Consider the following 14425-nt stretch of genomic DNA (forward strand, 5'->3'; position numbering starts at 1 on the left):
TTTTTCCGCTGCATTCCCAGTTCCTGCTACTCAGGAACAGCTAAACTACATTTTAGTGGTTTCCTCCCCACTATACTAATGTGCACCAACAACAGAAATGGGGTCACGGCTGATCTACTACTAATACTAATACTCATTTATTAGTTCTTACTGCAGAAATAAGAATCTTTGCATATTGATTTTATATGAAAACTACATATATTATTCACTTATGTCTAGTATCCTTAATAATATTTCAGAAAAAATGTTTAAATTTAAACTTCAGTTAAAATTCCTAATCAAGAAATAAAAAAAAAAATAACCGGTTATGATACTGATGAGCTTTTTCTTTGTCAAAGCCATCTTACCCAGCTACTTGGAAGTCTGAGACAGGAAGATGAAAACTGAAGGCCAGCCTAGGTAATATAGTGAAGCCCCATTTCCAAGAAAAGCTATCATTCCTGATTAACCTTGAAAGGAAGAGGTAGAAGAGGAAAAAGGGAAGTAAAGGAAGACAGGGAGAGAAAGAAGGTGGGTTGTTTGGAAGATTAAAGTTAACATCTTCCAAGTCACAATGACTCCTCTGGAATAGCACAAAAAAATTAAGAGAATTCTCTTGAAATTCACTAAGAGAATAACCCTGACAATAGCATTTACCAAAAAGTAAATGGAATTATAAGAAAACTAGGTTTTACCATTTCACATTTCTTAGAAAATCATTACTAAAACATATGATCAAAAATGGCCCTTCCCAATTATTCTGATTTACTAACATTTAACTATGGAGTGACTGCTCCATTAAAAAAAAAAAAATGAAGTTAGGCACAGTGGCTCATGCCTGTAATATCTCAGCTACTTAGGAAATGGAGACAGGAGAATTGACATTTTGAGGTCAACTTAGGTAAAGGTAATAAAACTCTATCTTAAAAACAAACTAGCCTGGCACTGGTGGCGCATGCCGATAATCTTAGCTACTCAGGAGGCTGAGATCTGAGGATTTCAGTTTGAAGCCAGCCTAGGCAGAAAGTCCCTCTGAGACTCTTATCTCCAAATAACCACTCAAAAACTGGAAGTGGTGCTGTGGTTCAATGTGGTAAAGTGCTAGCCTTGAGCAAAAGAGCTCAGGAAAGTGCCCAGGCCCTGGGTTCAAACTCCATGACAAACAAAAAAATAAAACACTAAAAACAGCCGGAAGCAGGTGGCTCAGGCCTGTAATCCTAGCTACTCAGAAAGCTAAGATCTGAGGATGAAGCAGGAAAGTCTTATCTCCAATTAATTACCAAAAAGCAGACACAAAGCTGTGGCTCAAGTAGCAGAACACCAGTCTTCAGTGAAAAGGTTAAGGGGCAGCACTCAGGCCCTGAGTTCAAGCTCCAGTACGGGGGCGGGGCGGGGCGGGGGAAGGAGGGGAGAGGAGGGGAGGGGAGAATTCAAGAATAGTGCCCAACTCAGGTACTGATAACTAAAATCTAGTTATGGCACAGGGCTGCCAGGAACTACAGTGAGAAATCTCTCTAACACATAATTTTGGCTTCATAGAAAGAGCTGCTGAAATCCAACTTACAGAGTTACTTAAAGGAAATGGTGCAGACTGCATACACAGACTTAACCGTTTGAAAAAAAATTTAAGGGTGAATGAAAATAAATTCCATGACTGTATTTGGTGTTATCTTATATGGGGGTAACACTGTTCTCCTGAGCACAGTCTGCACAATGATAATATAAAATATAGATTCCCTCCAAGTTATTCTAATTAGGTCAACCAATTTGAATGCATCAAGAAAATTTACCAACAGTATAACAAGGTACATATTTACATTTTCATTTGCATCTTAAGGACAAGTTGTTAATGAAGATGATGAATATAAAAATCAAGATTAAAGGTCTGTTCACTGGGGGGAAGCTACATTAATACTATTTACCCAACCATAAACACTTGTAACAAATGCCAATACTGGAAAACAATTCACAGTTTTTTAAAAGTTGATATACATTTTCATTATTTTTTTCCAATTCAACATCAAAGAAGTCAACTATATTAATGCCTAATCATTTTACTCTAAAATCTGTAAAATATATAAAATCCCAAGATTATCAACAGTCACATATGTTTTGAAGTCAGGGGACACATGTATTTTCTTAAGATTGGTTCCATTTGTGTAGAAGGTCTGCGAGGATTCTCCAGTGACAACGTTCCACCACTGTTCAGAAAATTAAAAAAAAAATCTCATTAGACTGGAGATTATATATACTCCATGATAATTTGTAGTTTGTCCCATCACCTCCCCAAAGCAGGAGAACAAAAAACAAAAAACCTTAAAGGTCACTAAAGACATGATCAAACAGGTCAGACTTTGCCCGTTAACTCTCCTGAGAACTCCACAGCAAGCCTGCACCCAATGCCACCTGCAAGGCATACTGGGAGCTGCAGGCAGCGGCCACACAGAGCTTGTTACAGAGGGGCTGGGCTGACCATGTGCAAATCTCAGTGGAATGGACAGACCAGGACTTCTGTCCTCACGCCGGTGGCTCTGCAGATGCATGTATTCTGACAGACACCTTGACTATTTGGCATACAGTCTATGGGACAGGCGTGCTCTAGTGAACAGTCACCAAGAGGAATGGTAAAGTCCACAACTGGACTTGTTTAACTAACAGTCTACACATTTATTTGCTACATAGATTCCCGGCATCTCAAATGAGGCAGGTGAGCCCACCAAGTCTTTCCTTTCCCTTGCCATTGTGACTATAGTATTTAAATCCATTTGCCAAAAGGAATTCATAAAGCTCATCCATAAATCTCACAGCTAAAATGAAGGCAAGAAACAATATGCAATAATGTTTTTTAAAGGCCTCAGGTACAAAAAGGAGTGTTTTGAACACAGTGTCACTCGCCTTTAGGCCCATGATATAGCCGAGCATTCTGTCAGGCTCATGTGCCGGGCTGACAATTCATGTTCATTCTTAGTAATATGCAAATTATCCCTCAGGCAAAAAGTTCAGTGGTATTATTTTCTCTCTCTCTCTTTTTTTTTTTTTTTTTGGTGGCCAGTCCTGGGCCTTGAACTCTGGGCCTGAGCGCTGACCCTGGCTTCTTTTTGCTCAAGGCTAGCACTCTGCCACTTGAGCCACAGCGCCACTTCTGGCCATTTTCTATATATGTGGTGCTGGGGAATCGAACCCAGGGCTTCAAGTATACGAGGCAAGCGCTCTTGCCACTAGGCCACATTCCCAGCCCCTATTTTCTCATTTATAAATAAGAGTAATTTTGAAAAAAAAATTGGGGTGGGAGGGTAGTGGCTCATTAGAGGTGAGTCTCAGATCCACCCAGACAGGCACTGATCTCATCCTCCTGCGTAGCTAGGATCACAGACATGAGCCACTAGCACCTGGAGAAAGTTAAGAACTTTTTAGCTACTGGATACCTATTTTATCCTTCTGGCATTCAATTTATACTGCTGGACTTTAGAGTAAACAGACTCCAAAGGCCTAATTTCTTGGTCACTATAGCAGCTGTTCCTTTTTACTTCTAATTTGTTCTGTGCTTTTGGATGATCTCATTAGCATGCTGGGTGGATGCAGGCCTGGCTGTAACATAATTAGCTTAACCATGCTGGTAATCAAACCAGAAGGCAAAGGCAGCCTGATTGTCACTTCAATATACAGACTAAATATACAGGCAATAGTTTCTCCTAGCTTTCAGAGATATCCTCTACAGTACAGCTGTACTCTACCATTTTATTTCAAGTCACTGATCTTTATAACATCTAAGAAGTCAGACTAACAATTATGTGCCAGTGTTCTATGTGGCCCAGAGAATCAAATGACATGGTCTCAAGAAACCTGGTGTCAAAGCTGAGCAGTTAAGTTTTTCAGCAGCTAATAGAGCTGAAGACTCAGCTTCCCACACAAACATTATAATAATGCCAGAGCCAAATAAGAGTTAGCATTTATCTTTACACAGTGGCAATCATGGCTCAGCAGCTCTAGAGACTGAATAAAAATGTGTTCAAAAGGTGTAGGTTAATGCAACATTAACATAAATGTATTTCCAATGCAACCTAAAAGGGGGCAGCCCAAAAGCAGTCCCTTTTATCATTTCTCTACACCAGATTTTTATGCTGAATAAAATTTCAATAATGTGGGGACTATATAACCAAAAACTTCATTCTCTCATGTACTTCTAGACATATACTACACTGTTTTCAGCAAGAAATGGCAGTTTCATAACATTTTATGGGATCTACTATTATAAATGAGGTTTAATATAGATTCTAAAGCCTTGGGGTCTATTTTAAATGAGAAAGTTTACAGGATGCCCAAGTGGTCAGTATAATGTATAAGTAGTGTGTGTATGTGTGTGTGAATACACAATGATATAGTATATATAATGAGATGTGTATATATATATATAAAAAGAAATAGTATCAACTTATGGCCCTCTTACAAATGAATGGCTTTTCAAAAGACAGTCCTCTCCTTTCTTTTTACTCTCCTCATACAAACATGTCCAGACCCTCCTATACACACACACACACACACACACACACACACACACACACACACACACACGCTACACTTGGGGACTTTTATTTGCCACCTGTATCCTGGAGACTTTGCGCTGCCTCTGGGCAGCTCTGGCACACGGCAGCATCTTAGCACACAGTTTTACTAAATGGACAAATGAATGCACCAAGAAAAAAGGGACCTTAAAAACATCACAACACACTCCTGGGCCTCAGTTCTCACTAGTAAGTCTACAGAAGGCAACTTGCTAGAGAAAACTGAGGAGGAAGGAGACCGGGCTTGACTCATAGTATAATTTTTCTCAGCTGTTGTGGGGTTTTGAACTCAAAGCTTCATGCTTTAGCTAAGCAGACACTCTTACCACTGAGCCAGATTTTGAGCTCCGAGACCAGGCTTGAGAGCTGGCCACTTACTATAAGTATGTCCTTTTAGCCAATCACCAACATTCACAAAAATCAGCTTGCTCATTGTAACATAAGGATTATAAAATTTACACTTCAAAAAGCTGGCCAAGGGCTGGGAATATGGCCTAGTGGCAAGAGTGCTTGCCTCGGATACATGAAGCCCTGGGTTCGATTCCCCAGCACCACATATATAGAAAATGGCCAGAAGTGGCGCTGTGGCTCAAGTGGCAGAGTGCTAGCCTTGAGCAAAAAGAAGCCAGGGACAGTGCTCAGGCCCTGAGTCCAAGGCCCAGGACTGGCCAAAAAAAAAAAAAAAAGCTGGCCAAATGAAATGATGGGAGTAAGGCATTTGATAAACCAAGGAGCAACATGCATTAGTTATTATTAATAACTGAAGGAAGAAAATTTCACAAATACTTTGTAAAGAATTTTAACCAGTACATTAACGATAGACACAAAAAATTAAATGAAAAATGAAATTAGCCAGATGCCAGTGGCTCGTGCCTGTAATTCTAGCTACTCTGGAGGCTGAGATCTGAGAATCATGGTTCATAGCCAGCTCAGGCAGCAAAGTCCATGAGACTCTTATCTCCATTTAACCACCAGAAAACCAGAAGTGGCACTGTGGCTTAAAGTGGTAGTATTAGCTTTGAGGTAAAAGCCTCAGGGACAGGGCCCAAGCCCCAAATTCAAGCCACACAACTGACAAAAAAAAATAGAATAAAATAATTAATTAAATGACTAGCCATTCTGACCATGTACGTAGGTTTTTATATGGGCAGTAAGCCAGCCCTGGGTGAGAACACCTCAAGGCCTCTAAGAAAGTAGTTCTCACACCTGTCTCCTCCCTACAAAACGGGGAACAGCAACTGCCCTTTTGTTCTGCCAAGTTATAGAAGCCCAAATGAGAAGCCAGAAATGAAACCGACACAGGCTGTTCTTTCTCTCCTAGTCCTTGTGTAGTTCTTACCTTAAGATATCCTCCAGCAGAGACAAGCACTTTGCTGTCTGGAGAGAAGCGAAGGTCGGTCACCCAGCCCCCATGGGTAGCAGCTGCTTCTTCCACGGATATGGGAGCACACAAATGAAGAAGCTCGCCATTGGACACATTCCATATCTACGTAAACGTGATACCAAATTCATTAACAGTGTTACCCAGCTTCTCTGGTTTTAGTATAGATAATTCTAAGCATGTATTTCCTAAGATTATTTTACTAGACACAGAAACAATCTGATAATTTGCAGTTGCTAATATGTCATACAAGCAAGATACATATAAGAGAATAAGAAAAATAGAAGTACATGGCCGGGAATATGGCCTAGTGGCAAGAGTGCTCGCCTCGTATACATGAAGCCCTAGGTTAGATTCCTCAGCACCACATATATAGAAAAGGCCAGAAGTGACGCTGTGGCTCAAGTGGCAGAGTGCTAGCCTTGAGCAAAAGAAGCCAGGGACAGTGCTCAGGCCCTGAGTCCATGCCCCAGGACTGGCAACAAAAACAAAACAAATTAAAAAAATAGAAGTACACATATCTAACTAGTTAAAAACCAACATTTGCAAATAAATGTCTGCCCAGGAAATGCAAGTGAACAAACAGAAAAACTGAGCAAGAATTCAGTAAAAAGATATAACACACATACACAAAAAAACAATAGCTTTCCTACATTCTGAATAATCAAACAGAAAAACATTTTTTTTTCTTGAAAAACAAAATGTACCCAAGCAAAAATTTTAAATAACACTCAAGATTTTGAGAGAGTGTTTTTTCCTGTAGGGGCTTCTGAAAACTGAAGCTCAGCCTCATGACTGGCAAAGGAGCCTTCTCACTGGAAGATGAGAACTCAGTTCCACTGTGGCTCAGCCCTTCAGCTGGCACCACGTTTATGTCACCAGGACAGAGACAGCTCGCTCTCGGTCCTCAAGGAGAACTTCATCCTCCAAGAATAATACCTCTGTGCCGCAAGGTACCTACTCTCCTAGTCCTCTGTATTACATACCCAAGTCCTTGAATTTTACATTGTTTAAAAAAATAAAATAAAACAAAAATAAAATAAAACCCTCCTCATGGGTATTGGTTACCAAAACAGCCATGTAGTGCCCCAACTTTTTCTGTATCTGTCCAATTCTTTCAATATCCCCAAGCCATCTGACTGCTTTTCTATTATTTTTGCTCTTTCAGTGAGCAATATTCTCCATACTGAACTACATTTCCACAGACACAGGTGAGGGCAGTGTCCCACACCTCCCAGAAAGACTTTTGCCAAATAAAGTTGTCATGGCTTACACGTACAGCACTGCAGGATTATAAAAACTGCCTATCATACAGACTGTAGTTTAGTCAGGAGCCCTTTAAGGCCCAACCAATGATGGAAATGGGTGCTTCTAAACTATGTAATTAAGTAACAATCCAAAGAGGATTTGCAACAAACTACATGTTGCCTAATGAGGGCTAAAGATCTTTTTTATTTGGGGGTGGGAGTGGGGTTAGGGTGGGATGGGATGGGAAGGAATGAAAACCTAATCTACAATTCTTTTATAACCTAGACAATGATTTGCAAAATTTCCTCAAATTCTGCCACTAAAAACAACCTTTGGGTCACATCCAAAAGTTAAGATGAATCATTCCCAACTAAGAGCAGAGAACCAACTGCAAATAACTAGGGCACTTGCTCCTTACATACATAAGGAAGTGCCTTAGTCTAACTCTGAAATGTATCCTTTCCTGCAGTGGAAGAGGGCTGTGAAAACAACAGGCAAAAGAAATGAAACAGAGACTGCCTCACCTAACCAAACCCCAGGACCTGTGTTGTCAGGAACCTGTGCTTCCCTGCCCCATTATTGTGGTCCCCAGTGTGAAGAAGAGTGCAAGAGAAGCAGTGCTCATTGTCAGCACACACCCTACCCTGATTTCTCCATTGTCGTCGCCAGTTGCCAGCAAGGTACTGTCCACAGAGAAGGCAGAGCAGCGCACGCAGGCACTGTGGCCTTTCAATTCATGAAGAGGGGAAAGGTGTTCAAAACTCCAAATCTGGAAGGCAATCAGAATTGCTTAGGAATGGTAAATACCCTCAAAATAGCCTCTGCAAACCCTGCCGAAGTGCTATCCAACCATTAAATTCAATCACATGCAAGTTCTAGCTAACGTTTGGCAGTGCATAAATTTTCATGAGATACCCAAGATCTAACCTGCTATGTTAAATTTCAAAGTTTCTCTTTAGATTCTGCTGAAAAACTAAAGTCACAGCTCCTTGATCTTTAGACTCAGAAGAACATGGAATCAGGTAAAAGCAATCTGCAGAGGGAAGCAGAGCTGAAACGAAGTCCTGACCCATTCTTAGCTATCTCCCGGTGGCCTAGGACAACTCACATAAGGTTCTCTAGCATTGTCTGCATCTGTAAAATGGGGGCAATGGTACCTGTGGTATAAAGATTAAAATAGATAAAAGGGGGATACAAAGGGGGCAAGTGATCATCAAAGGCTAGTCCCTATACTGCCCTACTATCTGGGGGCAAAAGGCTGCCCTTTTCCTTCCACTATTCGCTCTGTGGTTCCCTTACTACCACTGAACAAGTACCCACTGAGAACTACCAGGCACTGTGAATGAAGAACTTGTAGAACCCCAAAAAACACCTTTGCTTGAAATTTATATTTTAGTAAGAAAGACAGGCTCAAGAATAGTTAGTAAACAGTTATATAAATATATGCTCCAATAAATATGAATAAAATACAATGGAAACATTGAATGTAGAACAACTAACTGCTGATAGGAAAAAAGCAGGTATCAAATGTAAATGTAGAAGAATGGCTTATAATACTTCAAGGTAAACACACACGCACACACACACACACACACACACACACACACACACACACAGCAAAGGTTATATCAAACCTGAGTTAACAATATGCACAAAAAAGATGAAGACAAGGAGTAGGCAAGTACAGAAGAAATGGTGCAATGAAAAGAGATGGTGGTGGCTGGGGCTGGGAATATGGCCTAGTGGCAAGAGTGCTTGCCTCATATACATGTAAGCCCTGGGTTCAATTCCTCAGCACCATATATATACAAAATGGCCAGAAGTGGTGCTGTGGCTCAAGTGGTAGAGTGCTAGCCTTGAGCAAAAAAGAAGCCAGGGACAGTGCTCAGGCCCTGAGTCCAAGCCCCAGGACTGGCAAAAAATAATAAAATAAAAAGAATTGATGAAGTATGGTGAAAAAAAATTTTTTTTGAAATGGAAAAGCAAGGCAAGGCTTTATTCAAGCAAGCTGCAAGAAAAAAAAATTTTTTTAAAGAAAAGAGATGGTGGTGGACTAAGGAGTTCATCAATAAGCCATCAAGTAACTCGTGATTCAACAGAGGGTAAGGGCAGAACAAATGGAGGAGGGGCAGATTAGAGGTAAGATATGGGGACAATGCAATGAAGTAGGAAGAACAGCATTATCTTAAGGATTGAGGAAAAGGAACTGAATATAAAGACACAGAAGAATAGAAGAGCACAAAAACAGGTGAATGCCTGCCAAAATCTAAGGAGTGTCATTTAGAAAGATGGGTAGATAATGAAGCCAACAAAGATGGAGGGGAAAAAACGAGAGAGAGCAAATTATTCAATGTCCCCAATGAAGCAGCATGATTCAGTGATTTTTCAAAGACATCAGTTTAGATCAATTAAATAAATTTTTAACATAGATTTGTAATTAAATTTTTTTCATTGAGCCAGGTGAAAGTGATTCACGCCTATAATCCTAGCTACTCAGGAGGCTGAAATCTGAGGATGCTTCAAAGCCAGCCCGGGCAGAAAGGTCTGTGAGACCCTTATGACCAATTAACCACCAGGAAACTGGAAGTGGTGCTGTGGCTCAGAGTGACAGAGTAGTAGCCTTGAGTGAAAGAACTCAGGAACAGCACTCAGGCCCTGAGTTCAAGCCCCATGGGGAAAAAAATCCTTTCAATGATTTTTATTGCAACAAAACAAAATAGAAAGTCTGTATGATTAGTAGCCCAAAGGAAACCAAAGGAAAAAAATTAAAGGTCTTCAGTGTTATTCATTTAATCAATCTGACATTAATGCCAATGGACAACCTCAAAAAGCGTATGTCCTAAGACAACTCACATGAGCTTGTCTAGCTTCAATTTCTGCATCTAGATAATAACAGGGACAGTGGTAGCTATGGTATAAAGATTAAATGAGATTATAGGGAATGAAATTCCTAGCATAAGGCAAGTGTTCTTTAAAGGTTAGTCGACATCCTATCTTACAATATGAGATCAATCATGTAAACAGAAACGTACAGTTCTTTACACATAATTGTATTAAAAATACATAATCAATACTATTATGCATGGTCATTATTACAACTCAATGACCTACCTTTGCAGTCTTATCAGCAGAGGTAGATGAAAACTTGGTAGTATCAGAAGAAATATCACAAGAAAGCACTGTACCCCGGTGACACACAAAGTCCTGTTCTATTCTTCCAGTGATAATATTCCATACCTTAAGGAAAAAACAAAATGCTTAAGTGGACACTTTTGCTGGGTGCTGGTGGCTCACATCTATAACCCTTCTTTATTCAAGTGGCTGAGATTGAAGGGTCACAGTTGAAAGCCATCTAGGGCACAGAAGTCCAAGAGACCATCTCCAATTAACTAGCTTGACTCAAGTGGTAGAGTGCTAGCCATGAGCAAGTAAGCAGAGAAAGTGTAAGGCCCTGAATTTAAGCCTCCATAATGGCAAATAAATTGACATATTTAGAAATATTTTGTAGTAAAATGTATGATTAACCCCAAGATAGATCTATAAAAACATTTTAGCACAGCCAAGAGTTTTTGGCTCTTCTGGTCTCTTTAGTACTTTAGAACAATACTTTAGTATAAATGTTGATGAACATACAGAAAGGCCTGACTTATATAACTGTAACCCCTCAGTACATCACTGTTATAATAGCAAAAAAAAAATTTTTAAGCTATCTCAAAAAAAACATACAAAAAGTTGGGTGAAGATAAGAAAACGAAGGCAGAAAAAAATTTTAATTACTTAGTAGCTGTGCCCTGGCTATTTCAATATCAGAAATTTTTTTCTTCCTCATTCTAAGCCTTACTATTTTTAATTTTAATTTTAATTGTAACAGTGATGCACAAAGGGGCTGTAGTTATAGAACATTTTTCTTAAACAAACAAACAAACTTGGGATACAAATTACCTTCACTGTTCCATCAAATGACCAAGAAAGCAATCTTGAATTTGTTAAGGGCCGAAAGTCTTTCACTGTTTCCTGATGGGCTTGCAGAAAGACATATTCCTCTGACTGCCAATTCCAAACCTGAATATCCAAGAAATAAATCCATTACAACCTTTCCCCAACAATATCCCACTGGAGGGAAAAGCCCACACTTTCTGGTATAAAGTCTTCATTGTCATGGCATTTCAGAGAAGAATAACAAAGAATATGGTGTTGGCATTTTACAGAGATGAAATAGGTGGGGTTAATTAACTTGACTAGAGGCAAAATAAAATACTTTCCCTCCTAAATAAAATTTGTTTTCTTCAGTTGCTTACTGAATAGTTAATTTTAACAAAAGAGAGAAAAGCTACAATATGTGAGCAATCTCACCATGTGATTAAATCTTCCAGAGAAAATTATCCCAATTACATATTCACTATTTCTGAACCTACAAGATAGCCAAGTGTACGGCTGGGAATGTGGCTTGGTGGTAGAGTGCTTGCCTAGCACGCATGAGGCCCTAGGTTCGATTCCTCAATACCACATAAATAGAAAAAAATAATAATAAAGCCAGAAGTGGCACTGTGGCTCAAGTAGCAGAGTGCTAGCCTTCAGCAAAAAGCAGCTCAGGGACAGTGCCCAGGCCCTGAGTTCAAGCCCCAAGACTGGCAAAAAAAAAGATAGGCAGGTGTGCAGGTTCTGGCTCCACTGAAGCTGGTGCTACTGCTCAAGAGGGTAAGGCAGTCAAAGTGCTTAAAACCAGGTCACAGAATTTCCAAGCTTCACAGGCACAGGTCTTAGCTAGCTCCTAATGCACTCCTCAAAAGTCACATACTGGGGCTGGGGATATGGCCTAGTGGCAAGAGTGCCTGCCTCGTATACATGAGGCCCTGGGTTCGATTCCCCAGCACCACATATACAGAAAACGGCCACAAGTGGCGCTGTGGCTTAAGTGGCAGAGTGCTAGCTTTGAGCAAAAAGAAGCCAGGGACAGTGCTCAGGCCCTGAGTCCAAGGCCCAGGACTGGCCAAAAAAAAAAAAAAAAATCACATACTAGGGACTGGGAATGTGACTTAGTGGTAGAGTGCTTGTCTGTTATGCATGAAGCCCTGGGTTCGATTCCTCAGCAACACATAAGCAGAAAAAGCCAGAAGGGGCCCTGTGCCTTGAGGGGTAGAGTGCTAGCCTTGAGCAAAAGGAAGCCCTGAACAGTGCTCAGGCCCTGAATTCTAAGCTCCAGGACTGGCCAAAAAAATCACATACTAAACCTACCAGCACAACCATGTTCATTGCAGCATTATTACCATAGCCAAGATATGGAACCAACTCAGATGCCCCTCCATTGATGAATGGTATATATACAGAATGGAGTTCTATGCTTCCATCAGAAAGAACAACATTGCCCATTCACAAGGAAATGGAAAGACTTGGAAAAATTACATTAAGCAAAGCAAACCAGGCCCAAAGAAATATATTTGTAACAACTAGAATATGTCTATGACACTCTTAGCAAAGGACCACAACAGCCCAATCACTAAGTACATATGACCATATATAATGAAGCATATCAAAATGAACTCTAATAATTGGAAACAAGAGGGTTCTATAATGTACTGTTTGCAGTTGTTGTTTTTTTCCTTCTCTCTTTTTTTGTATTTGTGTTTTTTGTTTTGTTTGCTGTATCCTTTGTCTTATGTTTGTTTGATCCACGGAAGGAAAAGGGAATCACAGGAACAGCAGGACAAAGGATGAACTAATGCAACCATGATACTCACTAGACACTGAGTTGGAAATAAACTTTACAACTTGGGGGAAGGGGAACGGAGAGGGGAAAGAGAGAGAAAATGAGGGAGGGGGTAACAGTGTCCAAAAAGAAATGTACTCATCCACTTACTTCTGTAACTACACACCCCTTTGGTTCATCACCTTTACTATAAATAAGAAAAAAAAATCAGAGTAGGGCATTATTTTTCACATCAAACTTCAGAACAGGTGTAGCCCTAACAAGGGAAAGAAAACTGGAACAATGCCAGCAACTGGCACAAAGTAAACACATGAGCATCTGTGAGGCACAGTTGTAAAGAGAAGGAACATTTTTATGCCATATCCATGTACAGAACATCCTTTCCTCACTAAATCAGTGCATCTGTATTCAGAACCTTGATAATTCCTGACTTCAAACCAACCTACTTAACAAAAATTACTTAAATCAGCTCCATGTCAATCAAACAAGAATCTATCAGAAAGAAACCCAAGAGGCAAACCAGATCTAGTAGTTCACACTTGTAATTCCAGCACTTGGGATGTGAAGGAAGAAAGACTGCAAGTTCAAACCAAGGCTCAACTATATATTGAATTCCACGCTAATGTGGGAAACATAAGTCTCTGTCTCAAAGAAACTAAACAAGCAAAAGCAAAAAAGGAAACCAAAAGAAATGAGGCAGCAAAAAGGTAAATAAAAATTCTAAATAGAAGACAGTAGTGGCTGGGAATATGGTCTAGTGGCAAGAGTGCTTGCCTCATATACATGAAGCCCTGGGTTCGATTTCCTAGCATCACATATATAGAAAATGGCCAGAAGTGGCGCTGTGGCTCAAGTGGCAGAGTGCTAGCCTTGAGCAAAAAGAAGCCAGGGACAGTGCTCAGGCCCTGAGTCCAAGGCCCAGGACTGGAAAAAAAAAAAAAAAAAAAAAAAAAGAAGAAGAAGAAGAAGAAGAAGAAGAAGAAGAAGAAGAAGAAGAAGAAGAAGAAGAAGAAGAAGAAGAAGAAGAAGAAGAAGAAGAGAAGAGGAAGAAGAAGAAGAAGAAGAAGAAGAAGAAGAAGAAGAAGAAGAAGAAGAAGAAGAAGAAGAAGAAGAAGAAGAAGAAGAAGAAGAAGAAGACAGTAGTGATAGAAAAGCAAGTTCTGTGGAGCTAAAAAAAAGCATGTCCTAGGACAGACATAGTTCAGGTCTATAATCCCAGCTATTTGGGAGGCAGAGGTAGAAGGAATATAGTCCAAGGCTGGCCCCCAAGAAGCAAAAGACCATATCTGAAACAAAATAAAATAAACACAAAAAGCAAAGGATTGAGGGTGTGGTTCAGGTAAACTGTACTTGCCTAGGAATCTGAGGTCCTGAGTTCAAACCTAAGCACCACTAGAAAAGAAAAAAGCATTCGAAGCAATTTGAAGGGATGGAAGTATAATTTGAGAGGCAGTTTTCTTCTGTTTCCCACCATAGTTGAGATGACAAGTGCATACCACACCCAGTTTTCTTTTCTGTTGAGATGGAGGTTCTCACAATTGTTTTCTT

At 40.1% G+C, this 14425-nt stretch overlaps 1 protein-coding gene across 2 annotated transcripts in view; it reads right to left on the reverse strand.

Moving 5' to 3' along the window:
- Window positions 1-1391: 1391 nt before the first annotated feature.
- Window positions 1392-14425, reverse strand: part of Apaf1 (apoptotic peptidase activating factor 1) — a 77582-nt gene continuing 64548 nt past the window's right edge. For both annotated transcript variants that reach the window (XM_048357661.1, XM_048357656.1), the window contains exons 23-27: window positions 11113-11232; window positions 10282-10407; window positions 7814-7939; window positions 5881-6027; window positions 1392-2180 (exon numbers count right to left, since the gene is read on the reverse strand). In XM_048357661.1, the coding sequence (XP_048213618.1) occupies window positions 2034-2180; window positions 5881-6027; window positions 7814-7939; window positions 10282-10407; window positions 11113-11232 (666 nt within the window). In that variant the 3' untranslated portion in view covers window positions 1392-2033. The remainder of the gene's footprint in view (window positions 2181-5880; window positions 6028-7813; window positions 7940-10281; window positions 10408-11112; window positions 11233-14425) is intronic.

The sequence above is a fragment of the Perognathus longimembris genome, chromosome 1 (assembly GCF_023159225.1).
Source record: "Perognathus longimembris pacificus isolate PPM17 chromosome 1, ASM2315922v1, whole genome shotgun sequence".
NCBI lineage: Eukaryota > Metazoa > Chordata > Mammalia > Rodentia > Heteromyidae > Perognathus > Perognathus longimembris.